The sequence below is a fragment of the Sprattus sprattus genome (assembly GCF_963457725.1).
Source record: "Sprattus sprattus genome assembly, chromosome: 15".
NCBI classification, from domain to species: Eukaryota; Metazoa; Chordata; class Actinopteri; order Clupeiformes; family Clupeidae; genus Sprattus; species Sprattus sprattus.
The window spans coordinates 14,973,524-14,995,042 of record NC_137913.1 but is presented as its reverse complement, the minus strand read 5'-3'; the positions used below and the strand labels follow the sequence as shown (position 1 = coordinate 14,995,042).

Genomic DNA, 21,519 nt, shown 5'->3' with positions numbered 1-21,519 from the left:
ACTTCTGCGCCTTGACAGGAGACAAAGATGAAAGAAAAAAAAAACAAAGATAAACATTGGACACATAGAAGACTCCCTCCATTCTTGTTCTGCACACCCTCTGATGAACACAGATAAGCCCTGGATCTTTTTCTCAACTCCATCACCTGGCTGGCAGATGCATATCAAGATACTGCTCATTGACATGCAACATGTGTTCTCCTCAATCAATTTACATACCCACTGTTAACACCACATCAAAACGTGCTCAAAGGTCAGAATGGGATTACACGCCTTAAACATATTCTAATGTGTTTGAGAAATTCTTTTTCATAGGAAAACTGGAGAATCATTATCAGTTGTTTGCAGGGTTCATTTCCTTCTCTCTTCAGAGCTCTCTTATGAAATGTTGTGAGTGGAATTATAATTTAAATTAGAATTGAATAAACATTAGATCTATTCATGTGCCTGGCTGATTTGAAGATGGGTGCTAGGTCTAAACTGACAAAACTACATTACTGCCATTGCAAAAGTGGAATGTGATGGAAAAGTCTTATCAGAATGCCTCCTGCCTAGGGTTAGTGTAGTGATCCGTGTGGAGGGTTTTTGAAATGGGAGATAAGTATGTCCGTGTTGCCTGGACTACAAAGGAGAGCTCTCACTGTCTTTTCCCTTAGATCTCTGTGTTGTATTGTATAACACTGAGCTGAAGATAAGATGTTTGCCTGAAGTGATACCCTATTATAGAAGACCTGCAGGAGGGAATATGGTGAAAGGTATTTGGTGAGGAAAGGTCATAGTAAGGTAGCTCGAATAATGTTTTTGGGGACACAGAAATCATAACACGCATGAACGCATACTTCAGACACCACGTAAATCTGACAAATCTAACAAAGGAAAACAGCATATAGGACTGCTTAATGTTGAGGTCTTTAGTGTAGTACTTAGGTTAAGCCAGGTGGTAAGTACTTGGTGTTATTCCACATAAAGAAGTGGACGGATGAATTACACTAGGCCAAAGAGTATGATAGACAGGGATTATGGCCTTTACACCTGCGAATCAAATCCGAATAACAAGACCATACAGCAGTGTGTGTGTCTGTGTGTGTTTGTGAGTGCGTGTGTGTTTGTGAGTGTGTGTGTGTGTGTGTGTTTGTGTGTTTGTGAGTGTGTGTGTGTTTGTTCAACCCTTATTTCTTTTTGGATTCCCTTTTGGATTTCTTTTTGGATTTGTACAGGGGTTGCCCCTTACACAAGAAAGCATGCTCATTTTCTGCCTGCAGGCCAGCATTCCAACCCCCCAAATACCAGCTCAGCCTGCCATCCCCTGTGTACTGTGACTTCACAGGGCACCATAGCACTTGGCCTAGCACCAAGTGCAACCATTTCTCTTTAAAAATAAGTAAGTGATAAGAAGGGGAGGGGAGCGGAGGGGAGGGGTGGGAGATCAGCTTCATAGAGAAGACTTAACTCGATGACTCAGCAATCTGGGGCGCATCACTGACAGGGCGCATTCATGTATCTTTACGCTGCTGCGCACACGAACAAAGTAGATCTGCGCTCAACATGATACTTTGTGACAGTTCTGGCATGGGAACAGCTTTGGTCTGGTAGACAGTGAAAAGCAGCATGTAACTGCAACACATAATAGCGCAACAGGATATCAATGCAAATCCCATTCTTTCAGACCAAGCTGTGAGGGAACAAAAACAATAAACTCAAAAAGGTTTTATCTCAGGTATTATTCCTTTGCTTCTTTCTTCACGCTTCGTAAACCTCCTGTTCTACCCACACTCCACGCTTTCCCCTCTGAACTGAACTTTCAGAGCATGATTGGCAGACAGCTTTTAAGCACACATTTAATTAAACTGTATTTATGAGTAGTAGTTGCAGACCCCACTACAAGGAACTCTGCCAAGGTGAAAGATATGGATTCGCTGAGAGTGAGCAGTAATGACTGCCTGGCAGATTTTTTTTAGGTACAACCACCAGTTGCTGAAATGGACAGTTGTTGTACCGTTAGTGTCCCTCTTTCTCTTTGTGGCTCTTGGCCTTGTTTGTCCATTTTGACATGATTCGTCAGGGTCTTTGCTTATGTAAGCCAGCCAGCCAAACACAGTGCCATGATTAAGATTTACCTGTGGGTTCTCACCACCTAGGATGAGAGAACAGATTTGCTCTTTGCTGGAAGTCGTCGGGTTAGGGCAAAACAATACACAGGCAATCCTGGCAAAAAAAATGGCATTTAAAAAAAAGAAAAGCAGCGCTGATTTGTGGAGACTGATTATTCAACACAAATGCAGTATTTCAACAAAACATGGATTTTCAGCTCATGGAAGGCTTCCCAGAGGGAGTAGACCCCCCCTAATTATTCATGACCAAGTATTTATGCTCCCTTTCTGCAGGGATGAACTTTTCTTCTCAAACTGGCTAACAATAGATGAACAGACTCTGTTTCACTTTCAATTAGATACGTTTTGTCAAGATTTAAAAACAAAAAGATTTCTTTATCTGATCCTTCCAACCGAACGAAACGAAAATAATCTACAGATATTACCTGAACAGATAATTGAAACAGCACACACTTTCACTTACGAACGGCCCTTCAAAGAAACAACCTCTATTACCGGCTTGGAAAAGATTATTTCGGTTTTCCTCTACCTGACTGCCTGCTCCGTTCCCATAGCATATTGTCCAGTAGATTAAATATCAGGGTCAGTAGTAGAGGTGGAGGTGCGGTGTCCTCTGCCTGCCCGGTGCTCTCCCCTGATGGGGCAGCTAGCATCCTGTCCCTTCTGCTTGGTTGGCTGGACAGCTTTGGAGTAAGAGATCCGCATATGTGGCCCGCTGGGCTCCCTGAAATATGCCTGGGATATTGGGATTAGCCCCATCACAGGGTTCCTGGGTTAAAACAACTTGAGCCAGGACGCCCCCCTACCCCACCCACCCACCCACCCACATTTCTGCTCCTCCTCTTCCAATCCGACGCCCCAACAACAACAAATCCCCAATGGCAGGATCTTGCTGGGTACACTGTGTCACGTCCCCCCCCCCCTCCACCCGACCTCCAATCCCCATACCTCCTACCCTTCCAACACCACACGCACGCACGCACGCACACACACACACACACACACACACACACACACACACACACACACACACACACACACACACACACACACACACACACACACACACACACACACACACACACACACACACACACACACACACACACACACACACACACACACACACACACACACACACACACACACACACACACAGCAGCAGAAACAGCAAACCTGGCACCATAAAGCACTCAAAATTACTTTGAACTAATCCTTCACAAAGTTTTGCAGCAATAGAAGTATTTGCTCTCACTGCGGTCGAAGGCCAGCTGCCATATCAGGATTTCACAAGAAAGCTTGACTCATCGGCACGCTTAAGTCAGCGGAAGCCTTAAAGGACCTTCAGAAGTTATGACAGAAGTGTGCTCTCAAGGCCTTGTGTGTGTGTGTGTGTGTGTGTGTGTGTTTAGATATGTGTGTGTGTGTGTGTGGCAAAAGATTAACAATGCTTGTCACTACGTTCCCCTGACAATCTGTAATTACTATCGTTTTGCTGACATGCCAACACAGCAGCAAGGCGTTACCATTTAAAAAGGCAACTTTTTACCGAGACGCACGCAAGCCGGGGTTTTCTGTCAACCCCCTGCCACACACCTCAATACGACGGGAGGAGAGAAGGTTGAGTCTGCCAGGGCTGCGGGGGGCAGAGCACAACACAGTTCATTTCAACTCGCTGCTTCCTCTCTTCTATAAGTGCAGTAGTTGTAGTGCAGCCTACCTGGCCACACTCTTTCCCTATAAATATGCAGGTTTAGACATTCAGCTACCACCAGTTGCCATGATTATATCAAGCCATAATACCATGCAGGATTATATCTAGCAAGATAGCTTTGTATCGTTAAAATAGTAGCATAGTATAGTATATAATAGTATTATATAGTATAGTATAGTATAGTACATTAGTAGTACAACCAATACACATTCACACATACTGTACCTAGTCCAGGCCTGGCAAGTGTTTCAAACTTTCTAGACCATGTGACTACAAATCAGAAAAGCAAATAACTTCACTTAAGACCATACTATTATCGCTCTGATAATTGAAGACGGGAAAAGAACATGACAGGGCCATCAGGTAGACCACAACAGCAAAACAGTGGGAATAAAACAAACAATAAAACTTTCAGAAACTAACTGTGTCCTCAATCTCTCCTTTAGGCCCAAATCTCATCACACAGACACAAAGCTTCTTTCCAAAGACTGTATTTTAGAGATAGGAAATGTCTAGGTAATGCATTGTGTGTTATGCATTGGTATTATTTGAGAAAAGGTCCCTTTTGTCACACTCTCATGCTGCAGCCAATGTATTAATGATTAAATTGATTGATGATTAAATTACACCAATAAAACCTATACAGACATTTATGTGAACACCCCACCCCAAATTCAACCATGGTCAGCAACTATAATTTCACACCCAGCGAGGAAAATTATACCGGCCATTTTTATGGCCCTTCTGACTGGCCAGATAAATGTCCCCACCTCAAAGGAGCGAGTACATACGCTTGTAGGATGGATAGGATTCTTATACATCATGAATTACGACAACCTATTGTGTTTCACTAAGGGAGGGAAATTGGATCAGCCACACCAACATTCTGTGTGTGGTATAATATATTGCTTTGTGATACACAAGGCAGACTATGTGGTAAACAGGTTTTTATTTTTACACCCTTCAGGGATCTAACAAACCAACTCTGTTATTACTGTTAGATGTAGTCCTAACGTCGTCCTCTCTGTATGCCTTACCAGATGACTTCTTATAAGAGCAGGCAATTTTGTGGCACCTACAAGTGAATTGCTGTAATCATGAATGGATTTTCATTCAACAAAATCCTGCCGTAAATGCGATACTGGTTATGTACTGCTGCACGTCAGGTATAAACCAATAAACTGTCAAAATGATAATGATAGGTTATTTAACTCTCTCCTGGCTGGAGCTGTGATGATTGAATGATTGAACATGAACAGTCACATGAAAAAAACTAAACACAGAAATAGATTATGCATCACATCTTCAAGTATATTGTACCAATACTTAGTCCAAACTTTACTAATAGATCTATTGATGTTTTGCAATTATATCATATAACGCACATTACAGTAAACATTCCTGTAATGTGTCACTCTCATTGTGAATGAGCAAGGGTCACTGTCACTTGAAGAACAACGTACAGTCGGACCAGGTGAAAGTTCTCTGGTTGCAAGGGGCACTGCCCTGAGTCCACTCTCTGTGTTCGGAGCCACTTGATCAGGCCACATTCCTCTGTGGGTTCATTTAATGTGGATTACAGCATTATTCGTGCTCTCCCCTCAGCTCCCACTAATTAAAGCCTCCACAGATTAGTTAAAGACTGTTTATCCCAGGGCGTTCTGTGGGGCTAAAATGCAGCCGGTTGCTTTCGCCTGGTACAAAAGAGCAGCTTGCAAAACTCCTGAAGCAAATCTCTGGGGTGTCGAGGTTAGGGGGTGGGGGCACAGGAAATTCCTGTAGAATTTACTGCTCCGAGTTTCAGTGAAGGCTTATTACTGGAACTAGGAAATGATTAATAGGTAGGGTGGATAAATTAGAGCTGTCTGCCTGCCCCCCCCCCCCCTCCCCCCAATGGCTCCTTTGTTTTCTAAAGTCTCTGTTATCATCTAAAGCTTTGCAGTGAAAGGCCTTATCAATAAACACCTTCAACAGAGCAACCGAGGAAGCACTCAGAGCAAACAGCCTGCAGGAAATTGTGGAACGGTGAGGGAAAGGGAAAGTTCTAATCAAGCTGTCCTCGTAAATACCCTCTAAATGTCTGCTCTTAGATACAGAAGGAATGGATTTCCTGCAGCAAAAGTTGCGAAAGCGTTACACCTGTTTTTGAGTTCTGAACATTGTATTACTGAAATAGTTTTTTTGTATAGTTACAAGAATACTTATGTACTAAATTGCATAACGAATTGCTGAATGTATTCAGCCCAACAATAAGAACAGCTGGCCTATCTTTTGTATTTTGTCTGATACAAGCTTGTCTGCCAATAAAGCAGTGTAAGAATTGAACTTGTGAGGTTGTTATTTTATTGCAGATGTATTCATTAAGTTGCACACACAAAATGAGAAACTGAAAAGATGTTAAGCACAGGACAATCTGTCTTTGTAGTGGTCAATAACTGCTTCATGCCACCACATCTGCAACAAACTGTACATGAATCCATCCTTCATCTAGAACAATAAAAAAACTATAATTTTCATTCCATATCATTATCTATTTACAATTAGTTCCATTACTAATGCTTCATAAAGCCCATCAAAGTATTATGAATGCATGCTGCATGTACAATTCATCAACTTTATATTTCATTATGAATGCATGCTGCATGTACAATTCATCAACATTATATTCATTCACACAAATACACACACACACACACACACACACACACACACACACACACACACACACACACACACACACACACTCACACAGACAGACACACACACACACACACACACACACACACACAGACACACACACACACACACACACACACACACACACACAGACACACACACACACACACACACACACACAGACACACACACACAGACACACACACACACACACACACACACACACACACACACACACACACACACATACACACACACAGAAGACTCAGACTAACTCATGAACTATTTATAGTGGACAGACCTAGATGTAACATATCCAGGTCTCTCCAAGACAGCATCTCAAAGGTATTTCAAAGTGATTCTTCACTCATGCAAATAACATGAGATCAAACCAATCTCATGTAAAATTTAATGCACTTTATCTTGTGAACTGCAGACCCTTGACACTCAGTCCCTTGATATTCAAAACCACTATATGTGTGCATGTGTGTGTGTGTGTGTGTGTGGTTGTGTGTGTGTGTGAGAGGTTTTGCATTTGTGTACTCTTTGCACACAAGTACACATGAAGAAACACTGACTAGTACTGACTATAGTGCAAATTCATTAGCAAAATGGACAAAGTAATAGCGATCATGGTAGCTATGCTTACTATAAAATTGCAACTTAGCCAAAATGACAGCTATTGATATTCTTGCCATGCTAGTAAACATAGGCAGTAGCGTGGAGTGAAGGTAAGCAGATGTTTGTTTATTGTTACTGTTTGTTGTTTATATGTCTCTGTATGAGTGAACATATGTGTTATTTTGATTGATGTATGTCTACATATACACAGAGTCTTCATGTATGCTCTTTTGTATACAAGAGGGTATCTGTGTGCACGTCTCTCTCTCTCTCTCTCCCTCTCTCTCTCTCTTTTTCTCTCTCTGTGTGTCTGTGTGTGTGTGTGTGTGTGTTTGCGGGTGCGAGTAGACAGACGCAAACACAATAATTGAACAGCTGAAGCAGAAGGACGGAGCTTGTTTTAGCCGTGTCATTCCCAATACATCTCCCCCCTGCAGAATAAGCACGGGCCCCCTTTCCCATAGGCCTGCACAAAGCCAGGCACGGCGCCATCTCAAGCGGCCCATAATCACTTGTGGCAAGGCCATTCTGTGGGCTACAGCTGAGAACATGACCGCCTAATGCCGCCTGCCTCCCCTCCCCAGCAAGGCAGCTAGCAGGGGAACGCGCGGAGCAAGAGAAGGCCGCAAATAACCAATCTCCCAACATGATAAGAAGCTTCAGCGCGCCAAATTGCTCGCGGTATCTATATCGGCCAAAATGAATTGGCACTTTTTCAATTTCATACAGCACACATAGGGTGAAGAAAAAAACCCGTATGACCTGATGCACACACTACTGTAAATAGGAACAAGAAAATTCTCACTAACCACCAACTTGGATCTCATGATTTGAAGCCTAAATGTTTGATACAATGCACACTACACACTACACACTGCACACTGCACACTGCACACTGCACACTGCACACTGCACTGTAGTGTTTTTGAATGGCAGTCCTCTGTCATCTTCCATGTTAAGGCTAACATGCATAATGTGACACTGATGAGGGAGGGCAGCAGGGCTTAGCACTTGGGGAAAATGGCGGTTGAAAGGGCTGTCACCAGACCGCAGTGGTCTGGGCCTTAAAGATGTCTGGCATATTGTCACAGCAGTGCTGTAATTTCTGGAATGAACTTAAACCTGGGCACTGTGAGTTCTCCTGTGTGACAGGCTGTAGAATGTATAATGAAGCATCTGAATCAGTGAGTCAAATGACAGTGCTTCTTTGTAAAAAGCATGCCTACAATACAGCAATACTACTGCAGTGCACTTAACATTAAGGCTTTTACTACAAAGAAGTCATATTTGACCAATGGGGAACATTCCTTATTCCACTGACAGCAAGGAACATATTGAGATAAGTGCCGTAAAAACGGCCTGAGATGGAGGCGTATTATGCAATCAGCATCTGCGGGTTGCATTTACAGTGGCGTAGATCGAAACAGTAAAGCATTACTCACTGAGATCTGGATGCGTCCATCATATCAGTCATGGCCTAAATCAATGCCACTCTATAGTCACAGGAGATGGCTACTTCTTCCCTGGGAGTTTCCACAAAGAGCCACATTCATCCGCTAATCACAGGCGGAGATCAATGTGTTTGACCATCACTTATCTTACAAGGTCCATCTAAGATGTTACCAGCGCGAAAACATACATTTTAAATGACTCTCCTGATAGCTTTACAGATACTTGTGTCAGATTTGTCACATAGTTGATCTAAGCCCACACTGTTCTTAATGTCCTACATTCAGTCAGAGTTAAGTCAAGTCATTTATATTTACCGTAGGTACATTTAAGAATTGATTTTGAGTAAGGATCATGGGGATTTGGAACAGAACATTTGGAAGCGTAGGACATTAACCAAATAACAACTGCATTCAAACAGTAAGCTGGAGCCTGGGCTCTGCATCTCATTACACTTAGTTTCAACCCAGCTTCTGTAATGCATAATGAAGGATTTTACATTATACAGTATATATAATATTATATATTCATATATATTCCCATTAAAGTATGCAGCATCGTATGATTAGTCCTATGTTGGATACATAAAAAAAATGGTTAACACTCAAATAAAAATAAAAAATGTGTACAAGTAGGTTTGTAGAGTAATGTATTCACTTGTTATTAGAAAGCAATTAAAGCGCTTTCATTCATAATGGATGGATTATTATACATTACCCATGGTTACATCATGTAACATAGATGTGAACCTAACATAAACCTCTCATCTCGTTTCACTCTGTTACACATTGATAGAGGTGTCAGAGCTATTGAGGACCCTGTCAAGAAACTGAATCACCACTTTTTTAGTTTTTTTGTCTTTGTTCCTGCTGAACATGTTCTGTCCTATTATGTTGTGCTGTTTTTTGCTGGCAACCGTGTTCCAACCCATTTCCCTCCTTTTTAATTGTACCTGTGTTATTCTGTTGTAGGCTTTGAGGTGTCAGAAGGTGACGGCTGTGAAATTGCCTTTCGTTCCCCCTGACTCCGGGGCACGCGTGGCTTTGAGATGCGTTAATAATAAAAAAAGGAGCCGTGTCAAAGATAACCTTGCATGGTCACTCCTACCATCACTTCCACTTGACTCCTTTTCTATGCTTTCCTTTCTCCACAGCACTCCTCTCCTCCTCTCTCCACCCCTCACCTACTCTTGTCCATTCACTCTTTTTTTTACCCTCCTCCCTCTTCCCTTAATTTCTCTCCTCCTCCTTCTCCTCCTCCTCCTCCTGCTGCTGCGGTCCACTATCTTAGCTCCCTCCCCAAGATGGATGCATTCCACGAGTCAGTCACACACACTGAGGTTCTTATTAAATCTGTGGACCCAGAGGGCTGCCTCTCCATTGAGAACAGAGAGAGAGAGAGGGAGAGAGAGAGAAACAGAGAGGGAGAGAGAGGGAGAGAGAGAGAGAGAAAGAGAAAGAGAGAAAGAGAGAGAGAGAGAGGGATAGAGAGAGAGAGAGAAAGAGAAACAGAGGGAGAGAGAGAGAGAGAGAGAGAAAGAGAGGGAGAGAGAGGGACAGAGAGAGAGAGAGAGAGAGAAAGAGAGGGAGAGAGAGACAGTGCAGATGGAGCGTGGCGCATGATCATCCTCAACGCTTTTTCGCTGCTAGGAATCACACGCAGAGTGTCAAACTGTACACAGCCTCTGGGTCAGAATGATGGGCTATGCTTTTTGTCAAAAATGCAACATAGCAAAACTGACACTTCTAACCTTGAACTCGGTTCCTTCTGGTTTTGGACTCTGTCCATTGTCTAAAACCTTGGCGCTGTCTCCTTAGTAGTCCACCAAGCAAAGCAGCCCTCCAACCCACCCCAGCCTCCCTCAGCCTTGCTGCATTTCTGACAGATTCCCCAACCCCTGATGGAAGCTCCACAACTGGCAGGCCATCAAAGTGGACAGTCATTGGTATTCACTCCACTTGACACGCCATGCGCAAGATCTATGGGCATCCTCTCTGACCTTGAGGACTTGCCACGCCTGGTTAATCATCAAGTGACGTCTTTCCGGAAGCCATGCAGCCATGAAGGGAGGGGTAATTGGATGCTCAAAGTGACCCCTCATCCACTGTCACAGTGTTGCCAAAGGAGGACAGCCAAGAACCACATTCAAGGTTAATTAACTCTTAATCTTCTCTAATCTCATCTCTTCACCATATCTCACCCGGAAAAGAGTAGCCTTTAGGGGAAGGGGATCGAATATGACGAATATAAGCTCCCAAGGCAGTGGAAACATACCAAGATTTGCCTAAATCTCCAGGCTGGTTTTTTCTCACCCTGAACCATCATCTGTTGCCAACGAAAAAGGGGAGAGACAGATTCCAATAGTGTTCCCTTCTGAATGAAGTGAGTCATTCTATTAATCTTAATCTCCATTATTAATCTTCATTCCAAAGTGCACTAATTCCATGCAAAAATGGCATTACCTCTAAAGCTCAGGTCTGTGCTTATTCCCACAGACATTATGAAACTATAGCCCCGACCTGCATAACACTTCCTTTTAGAAACTTAAAATTAGCCTTTCGTATCTGGGGCAGTCTTTTTTTTTCCTGAAAGGTTTTCCAAGGACCCATGGCGTTTTTGGCCAGAAAAAAAAGAACTGAAAATGTCAACAGCCTACTGTCTATATGTTCACAGGAAAGAATCATTTCAAGGCAATATTTTCTTATTAAATGCTTCCTGTTTCTCACAGTGGAAGTTGTGCCTCTCGCAGTGCAGAGGGAAACAAAAAATAAACCTCAACATCTGGCCACCTTCTGTGTGAAAGGAATGAAATCACACTTTCAATTTTGTCGATATAAGTGGACCTGCAGATGGCCACCAGAGCAAAGAACAGTATAATCTTTTCATTCTCTTTGCAAACACATATCCTCTCTCTCTCTCTCTCTCTCTCTCTCTCTCTCTCTCTCTCTCTCTCCCTCCCTCTCGCCACATACATACACACACACACACATACTCTCTCTCTGTTTCCCTTTCTCTCACACACACACAAACATACACACACACTCACACTCTCTCTACCTCTCTCTCTCTCACTCACACACGCACGCACGCACGCACGCACGCACGCACACACACACACACACACACACACACACACACACACACAAACACCAGGTGTGTAGCATACTGATGTATGTGCTTGGGTAGGAGAGAAAGAAGGAGACAGAGAGAATAGCACCATTGCAGCATTACTTATTTAGAACTGTCAATAGTTGTGAATGATGACACAGCTTACCTGACTTTCACACTCTGTACCTCAAGTGAGCCATCTAGTTCCAATGCATCAAGCTCAACATTTACAGTACTCAAGCTCAACATTTACAGTACTCATGATTATGGGAAATTATTTTCTTTTATCCAGGGTATAATATCACCTCTGGCTCATCAAGACACTGCTGTCATGGGAGGAACATGAGAATGAACAGTAGCTGAGTCATTCTGGGAGAGACTCTTGTAAATTGCTTTGCTTGTGCTGAGCATCTGGCTGATTAAAGGTGAACTAATTAAATATACTCCAGTTAAACACCGCGTGAGGACAAGGCGTGAGTGTCTCACACTGACATGTTGTTAGATTACGATCATTTGTAATGTTTCATAATTCATACATAGCTTCAGATTGAGTGATGGATTGTAACTGCCCACACTTTAATCTAACTTTTGTGTGATGCTGATAGTAAGGACCAGAAATCTTTCCTTTTTTTTACAGTATTTCTCTGTTCCTAAAACACATATTTTCAAAGCATGCCTCGGTTTCTCTGAACACTAAACCCAAGTGCCAACTCCCTAAACCAATTCTGCTAAACTTTAAGCACAATTCTCTGCTTTAAACACAGATTTCAATTGTTAACCGCACTTTCTTCAAAACACAACACACAATTCTCTGCTTTAGACACAGTTTTCAATTGTTAACCACATTTTCTTCAAAACACTAAACACCATCCTCTCTACTTGGCATACTTCTTCAATGCCAAAACCTCCTTGTGTTCAAACAGAAAACACTGCTAATCAATTGGCAAAACTTCCATTTCCAAGGCTGTTGTGCAATTTGAAATCAAAACTTTAGCTCCTAGTTTGGAGAACAATTTATGGCAACATTGAAGTGAGTGGTGATCACAGAGGCAGAGGAGTGAGAGTAAGAGGAGGAGGAGGAGGAAAATGATGAAGAGGAAGAGCAAGACGGAGAGCCATTACTGTATCTCTGATGAGATTCAGGCCAATGTGTTCAAACATGTGGTCAACATGGGTTTGACCATGCAGGAGGCTGGTAAGGCTGGCCAGAGGGTTCAACCAAACATATGCCGCTTCTCAGATTCTCCTGACATTCAGAAGAGAGAATGGGTAAGAAACACTACTATGACAGTACGTAAAACACTAGTTTGAATGCCTTATCAGGAGCATAGTATTCTTGTATTTACAGTATTTCTCTGTTCCTAAAACACATTTTTTCAAAGCATGCCTCGGTTTCTCTTAGCTCTAAACACAAATCCCAAAACCACTCACACAAAATGCAAAACCCTTTATATCTCTTGCAAAATGACACTTTGGTTTCAAAACACTATTATATCACCTCAAAAGGGCATTTTGTTTTCAAACAACAAACACAGACCATTATTTGAGTAGACATTCTAAGCATTGATTGAACACTGATGTGCTCAATGGAAAACACTACTATGAAATGGGAAAACACTAGTATGAAGGCCTTATCAGGAGTATTATGCCTTTTCATCTCCAGTGTTACTGTACGCTTTTTTCTGTTGTAAAATATTGTAACTGTATAATGTTTTAACTCAAAAATGAAAGAAAAATGTGAAATAATAAAAGGACAAAAAAACTAGACTGCATCCTGTTCTTGCTCAAGACAATATCGACAATTGTTGTGTTGTGAAACATCTGAAAATACAGTTTGATTTGAACATTTGATTGGATTACAATACAGTACAGTAATGTTTCTGTGCTGATAGGACGTAATCAGTTGTGGAAACGTATATGACTTACTTGCACATAGTCATATCATACTGTAATTGTTTGACTCTATCAGAGTTTCTGTCAAAAGGCACCCTGTACACCTGCTTCATTCTCGAGATGTTCTGCCTAGAACATGGTCCACTGTGGCTAGGCTCTTTGTATTGATGTTTAGGAATATGTCTTGGTCATCAATGGTTGCACTTTGTATTTGTTTGCGTATACTGTAATTTTACAAATACAGTACAATGTAAAATATTCTACAGATACAAATACAAGAATACTATGCTCCTGATACAGTAAGGCATTCAAACTAGTGTTTTACTGTCATAGTAGTGTTTCTTACCCATTCTCTCTTCTGAATGTCCGGAGAATCGGTGCAACTGAGAAGCGGGTTATGTTTGGTTGAACCCTCTGGCCAGCCTTGCCAGCCTCCTGCATGGTCAAACCCATGTTGACCACATGGTTGAACACATTGGCCTGAATCTCATCAGAGATACAGTAATGGCTCTCCGTCTTGCTCTTCCTCTTCATCATTTTCCTCCTCCTCCTCCTCTTACTCTCACTCCTCTGCCCCTCTGATCACCACTTACTTCATTGTTGCCATAAATTGTTCTCCAAAATAGGAGCTAAAGTTTTGATTTCAAATTGCACAACAGCTTTGGAAATGGAAGTTTTGTCATTTGATTAGCAGTGTTTTCTGTTTGAACACAAGGAGGTTTTGGCATTGATGAAGCATGCAAAGTAGAGAGGATGGTGTTTAGTGTTTTGAAGAAAATGTGGTTAACAATTGAAAACTGTGTCTAAAGCAGAGAATTGTGTGTTGTGGTTTGAAGAAAGTGCGGTTAACAATTGAAATCTGTGTTTAAAGCAGAGAATTGTGCTTAAAGTTTAGCAGAATTGGTTTAGGGAGTTGGCACTTGGGTTTAGTGTTCAGAGAAACCGAGGCATGTTTTGAAAAAATGTGTTTTAGGAACAGAGAAATACTATAGAATATTTTACATGACATGACAAAGATGACATCTTTAAGTGTCTATTTGGAGGGGGAATGTATGCCTGAAAAATGACAATTTTGTCAACAGATGTCTGTCTTGCCCTCTTGACTTACGTAATTATGGAGAACTACAGATCTGCTTTCAATGTCTCCACATTGATTCATTTGAACACTTCTGAGATTTTCACCTGGCATCCTCGTCAAGCTCTCTCAGGTCGCTGTGCCATTATTGTGAGGCAGCATTTTTATACCACTCCAAATATAGCGCCACTGAAACTGATCTCACACCTTGGACTGTGAAGCAAAGCAATGGCCGCCATCCAGAAAGGCTTTGACAATCTCCTGTGAAGACGTACATATCTGGCAGCGTCCAGGGCCTCTCCCTCGCTCCTTACCCCTCCCTACCTGGACTGAGTCCCAGGGCTGGTGAGACACAACAGACTGCTCTCTGGTTATGCAACACTCCTCGCTCGCCCACCCTCACTCTTTCTAGATCCGTGCCAACAGTCCCAGAACACCGCCGAGTTCAGTCTGTTTTCCTTTGAACCGAGTCTCCTGTCATCTGTCACCTAAGCTCCACGGAGAGGCCTGGCCTCCGCAGACTGGCCTCTGCAGACGGCCCCAGAGATGGACCAAGCTGGGCACAAAATGATGGATCAGGGCGCAGCTAGACAACAGAGAGAGAGTGAGATGGTCCTGTGCAATCATTAATACACGTCCAGCTTCACTGTATATATGTCAGCAGGATGCACGGCTTGTTATAAGAGAGCACAGGGGTGTCCGTGCTGTGCTAAGGCTATTGACCTGTTATTATTCTTGCTGTGTAGTTAGAACTGTTATCAGAGTCAAAGTTTCTTCTTCTGTTCTTCAGGCACATTTTTACATATTTAATACATTTCTACGTTGGCGTAAGTGGAGCATGCCTGCTAGCCTGGTGGAACCACACACATTCTTTAGTTTTCTGTGCTGTGGTGTATATGTAATAACAGTGAGTGAGGAGTTAGTTATTACAGTGCTGTGGTAATTACACAGTGATTGCTGTGACTGGGTTGGTTAGGGCTGATGATTAGGATCAATATTCCGCCCCTGTGTGGGTCCTGCTGGCTGGGTCTCCTGTGATGCCTCTTGGAGTGCACGGTGTTGCATGTCGTGCCATGGGTTGCTATGGATACTGAGGGGCAGCATTATCATCACTGCTCCAAAAACCCTCCCCGTTTTTCACCTCCTCTTTTACACACACACACACACACACACACACACACACACACACACACACACACACACACACACACACACACACACACACACACTCCCAACCAACCCTCTGGCAGACCTTAAAATGAGGCCACTGCACACATTCACACAGATATGCCAACATGCATATAAACACACACACACACACACACACACACACACACACACACTCACGCATACACGTGAGAGACCTGTGCAAAAACACAAGTACACACACACATGCATGGGCACACATATTAGCTACCCATATGACATAAATGCTCTGTCTTATTCTGAATCTATGGTTTAAGTTCTTCAGGACTTAAATGTGTCACATCCCTACCTGACTACCCTTTGTCCTCAGAAAATCTCCCAGTGGATGAAGTCAATTCAGGTGCTGCTGGTTGCCTAACTGCTCTTTTGTAAATAGGCCACAAGGGCCCATTTAAATGGAGAACACTCAGCTAGAACACATGGACTGAGGGACAGGAATACATAAGACCAAATGTTTAACTAAATTCTCTGTCCTTTTAAGATCTAGCCATAAATGATTGCGCTGCTACACAGACACGAGGCAATGATCTGGCCTTTTAGTGGGAGGGACAGTATCACACGTTTATAATTATCATTAGCTCACAGAGGTGTCTCAGGTCTCACACACACACACACACACACACACACACACACACACACACACATCTGTCTTAGTCTGAACGCATGTATAACTGCCATTAGCCTACTGAGGTGTCACATGAGATCAGATACTGTGAGCAGGAGGAAAAGGCAACTGTCAATCCCTGACGTAAATGCATCACTTCCCACTGGATGTAGGACATGGCTATTACACCGATCCTCTTTTTATCACTCCATCATTACGTCTTTATTCGTGTTGTGTCCTTTCCCTTCCCTTCCAGTCAGGAACAGGAACATGACGACATTATGATAATGTCACACCAAGATAATGTACAGGTTGAGATAAGAACCTGAGCTCCTGGTGTATGTGTGATTATTGTCTGCTTGTGTGTGTTACTGAGAGCGAACAAGGGAATGAAAGGTGCTTTTTAAGCTTCTGAACATACAAATTTCAGGAGACGAGAATTCTCCGTCTCATCTATTTTCAATTAGCCACAAATCAGTACTTGGGATTGTTAATGTATCCATTAGAGAGAGTTATGATAAGTAAGATTGTGCTTCGGAAACTTCCGGAGGATGATGAGCGACTGGATAAGCTACCCAAATGCCCAGCTCAATCAACACCTTCAAACCTATTACACGCTCTTCACCACTAAAGTGACACAGGGAGAGAGAAAAAGAAAGCAAGAAAGAGAGAAAGAGAGAGAGAGAGAGCAAGCAATATCTGCATCCATGTGGAGTAATTGGGGCAGTCTGAGATCTTCCATTACCACACAGCACAGCATATACATGTGAAATTAAGAAAACAACTGCTGTGATATGAGGGGCCCAGTGTGGACAGTCTCCAGAGTGTTAGCATGCATGTATTTAAAGATACCATTGTACTTAGGATGAAACGCAGTGGATACTCTCCAAAGAGCATGGCTATGAACGTGCCAGTGAGGAGGATTTGGAAATCTTTACAAATGAAGACTTAATGTCGTTCGTCTCGCTTTCCACTGTTTGCCCAGAGGCTCCCACACAGCTATATATTTGAAGGGTGATTTTTTTTTCTCTCTCCCAGGATTCCTATTAAAGATGACTGTGATTGCGGGAGATGCTCTGATTCATCCCTCCCCCCCACCAACCAGAGTGACAGAGACGTCAGCATCCACCCATCTAATCCGCTTTGCGGAGTGCGGCGCTAGCTATTGATTTGCCGCAACCCGGCTGGGCTCAGACATGTGTCTCCGAAACTGGCCAGCGCTGCCGTTTGATCCTGTTTCCTCGGCGGTGAGACTCTCTGAAGTCCAGATCACAGTGGTGCGGTGAGGACCACCTCTAACCCTGGCTGGTTCCTTCAACACTGCTTATGCTTTACACAAACATACACCCTCCAGCGAATGCACAACTAACAGGCAATTCCCAAACAGTGTGCGGGCTGGAATGAACAGCAATAGAGACTCATCAAAGTGTGCTCTGTAAGAAGCTGACGTGGTATTTTATTGCTGTCAGATATAGATGGTAGATTGCATATCAGCTGTGTCACGTCACTGTATATTCCTGCTTAATGAACAAATCACAATTTGACTGTCAGCTTGAGATCATTTTATGTACTACGGATGAAAACTACATGTGCAAAGCAGATTTTAAGTTTTAAATAATTAGTGTGGCCGTCTCAGTATTAAATGGATTAAGGTTTTGACCTGAGGTTTTGTCTTATCATCAGCTGAAGAGGTTGTCCTATCATCCAACATGTGTTCAGTTTCTGTATCAAACATATGTTGGTGAGGATCACACATACTGTGATTATAACTTGTCAGACTTTAGGGTCATATACATACACAGGGCCCCAATTAAATTGATGGACAACTGGCAATGAGCAAATCAATGAGCAACAATTGAATTAGCTTATAGCTAATTTAATATCACAAGCAAGATTGCAAGTGCCAACATGGGTGGGTCAGCGAAATGTTTCAACACGCAACAGGATAGCTTTAGTTACTGTGCGCTGGACTTGGCTATTGCTCTGCTCTAAGCCAGTCAATTACATTAGGGCCCATAGTGTTTAGGATGAAGAGAAAGGAGGATGCCGAAAGAAAGAAGAATAGAGATTCAAAATTACAGAAATGCAATGGTTGATTCAGCAAACCTCTGACACCCACGAGTTTGGAAACTGTATACTTACTCTATGCAACTGACAGCCAGGTCGTACAGACCCATAGAGTGAAGACTGTCAGCTGGCATAGTTTAATACATCCATATGGTTCTCCAGTTCCCTCCAAGAATTGCATCACATTATTCCCCCGAAGATCCTCCACTGAAACCCACGTATTGAAGATGCACAATATTGTGGTTACCCAAAGCATATGCTAGTGGGAAGCTTGGTTGAACGTCATCCTAATTGCATAGGAAGACAGTGCCCACCAGAGCTGCTAGAAGAGGAGTTCGTCCCACGCCTGACTCGTGAGGTCGCAGGTTTGCCTGAGAGACGGCCAGGCTTCGGCTGCTTGGCTACAGAAGCAATCCCTCATTATCTACTGGAGAAGAGTCGAGGAGTGGGAGGACAGAGCGAGAACAAACAGCCAGATATGCGGGGGCTTCCCACCCACCCACAGCAACTCCACACAAGCCGACAGAGGCTTCTTTATGTTTAAAAACAAAGTTTATTTGTGGTAAATGAAGTGTGAACTGATTATATGTGTGTGAGTGGGATGGGGAGATGTCTGAGGCATTAATCTGTAAAGCACTTTAAGTGCTCTATAAGTAGAAAAGTACCATATAAGTGAAGTTTATTCGCCATACAGGCCTACTGGTAAAGGGAGATCTTAAGGCTTTTCATGTCTCTTCAAGGGACGCTTTCATTCCAGCTGAGTTGTAGCAATTATACCGATGTTAGTCCGTGTGCTCCCTGGCAACAGACCTCAATACATCAGCATTGTATTTAAAAAAAAAAAATGTTTTACTTCTCTAAGTAGACAATTGTTGATCTCTTACGCTCACACATTGATGACAGTCCTGTTGATTTGGTAACATGTGCAGTGTGCAGTTCTAGCGAGTTAAGCGTGATGGGTAGAGTGTCGACACAGCCTAGTGTTGGGCTACAGGCAAGTCAACTCTGCTGCTGAGAGAATAGGAGCCCAATAGCCTGCTGCAACCAGTGCAGGACACATGTATATATTCATCAGTAACATAAATGCACTCTTGTTGTGAAACTGTTGCCCAGTGAGAATGTAATTCTCATCTCATTTTCTCATTTTAGATTATGCAAGACGTGGGAAAATGCAATTACATTTTTTTGTAGGCTTTTGAAAAGTATTTCTATTAGTATCGCTATTCTGTATTTTCATGTCTGGATGTTTTTGATGCAGAGCCTCTTCTTCTACTAATGTGCTGTCGTGTACAGGAGAAAAAAAAATAAAAATCTAAATGGATTCAGCTAAATATTTTTAGAGCCAAGAGGGAAATTCTGAACACCGACCCCCGCAACATAAACTAGACGAAGTGCCAAACACATCCACCCACCAGACAAGTGAAGTGCTCATGTTTGCTGTTCTGGCACTCGATAGATAGACGCTCTAAACAGCAAATAACACATTATATTTCCATCCCAACACAGACCTGTTACATCCACCTGTTAGTGACATTTGTCTCCAATTTCGAAGTGGGAAAAAAACAAGTAAACAAAACGGCATCAATCTCGTTCGCCTAATTAATGCCATTTCAGTATTACAATATTCTCTAAAAATATAATCATTTTAGAGAATTATTCGTTTACCATTGTTATTCCTTCATTGTTGGCTTCATACCCCACACTATAAAGCCCAAACTTCATGAACAAATAAAAACACATTCACGTGTGTAAAACCTTTGGACTGTGCATGAAATGAGTCTTTAGCACACCTCTGCTCCTAAGAAATAATTTAGGAGACCCTCAGTGTGGACCGCAACACGCACCGCACTGCAGATCTCCCTCTGCAGTATGTGGGCTTCAGATTAATCCTTTGTCAGTGGCTTTGTCAGTAGCTGGCATTCATCCGTCATGTTGGCGGCATTATCATCTAAGTTGGCTTTAATGTAGTTTTATGTGGCCTTTGTCTGAGGTTAATGAGAGTAAACCAGCCCTGGGGGAGGAGGATCACAGTCTCTTAGATCAGCGCAGTTCAAGCCTTTTGCTGCTCATTAATTTGGCCCAGGTCCCTTATAGCCGTTCTCTAATGCTGTGGCGTATCGCCGCGACTGCATTGCTAATGCGGCCAGCCTGGTAGCATGTGCCAGTGTGCAGGCTCTGTAATGAGCAGCCGCAGCAGGACACGCCAAACGATTTGTTATGAGGCATTGCGCTGTTTTTTTTTCAGAGGCTATCCATGCTGGAGACACCAGGTGAACTGTGGAAATGCACGATCCTCATCGGCTGAATCATTTGTCACAAAGCGAAAAACTAATGACTGGCTCTGGCCATGAACATAAACATAATGATGCCTTAATGATGGTGGGTATTGCACAATGTGGATACAATCAGGGGGAGAGGTGTATACATGTATCGATACATTATACTATACAGTATATACAGTATAGTATAGTTAGTGTGAGCTTAAATTGAGATGTATGGAGTAGCTCGTAATGTCAGGTAAATGGATTTGATTGTATTCACCAAGCCTCTCAGTCGAATCAAGAGCTGTAATTAAAATCAATACCCCCCTCCCTCCACTCTATCGGACTGTCTTGGCCTTTAGTGGCGTCTTCTTATTTTCCCAGTGACAGTTCCCATCTGCCCCGGCTCAGGTCTAAATGTATAAATGTCTCCTTCCTCCACAGCTGAGCGCGCCCCAATGTGTAAGCCTACCACATGTTTGGAACGACAGGAAGTAATTTGTTTGTGTAAAATGGGCGCATCATTCTGGGGTGACAACAGATCGGCTGCAGTCCCTGCCTCTGTTCATACCGCATATTAACATGGCTGACTCTGGGCGTGAGTAGGGTGACCAGGTGTCCCACTTGCATTGCGCTTTACAGCATTCTGACCCTTTGTCCCGCAAACTAAGATAATGTTTCGCATTCTGACCCATTGTTCAGCAGACTGAGATAATGTTCCGCATTTGCATCGG

At 42.8% G+C, this 21,519-nt stretch overlaps 1 protein-coding gene across 3 annotated transcripts in view; it reads right to left on the bottom strand.

The window, feature by feature from the left end:
• trpm3 (transient receptor potential cation channel, subfamily M, member 3) overlaps positions 1–21,519 on the bottom strand; it is a gene marked incomplete at both ends in the record, with an annotated part of 118,176 nt that overhangs the window by 42,615 nt on the left and 54,042 nt on the right. For 2 of the 3 annotated variants that reach the window (XM_080852700.1, XM_080852699.1), the window contains one exon: positions 1–10. This exon is cut by the window's left edge and continues 70 nt beyond it. In XM_080852700.1, coding sequence (XP_080708826.1) covers positions 1–10 — 10 coding nt within the window. The remainder of the gene's footprint in view (positions 11–21,519) is intronic. The other variant, XM_080852701.1, reaches the window with a different exon arrangement.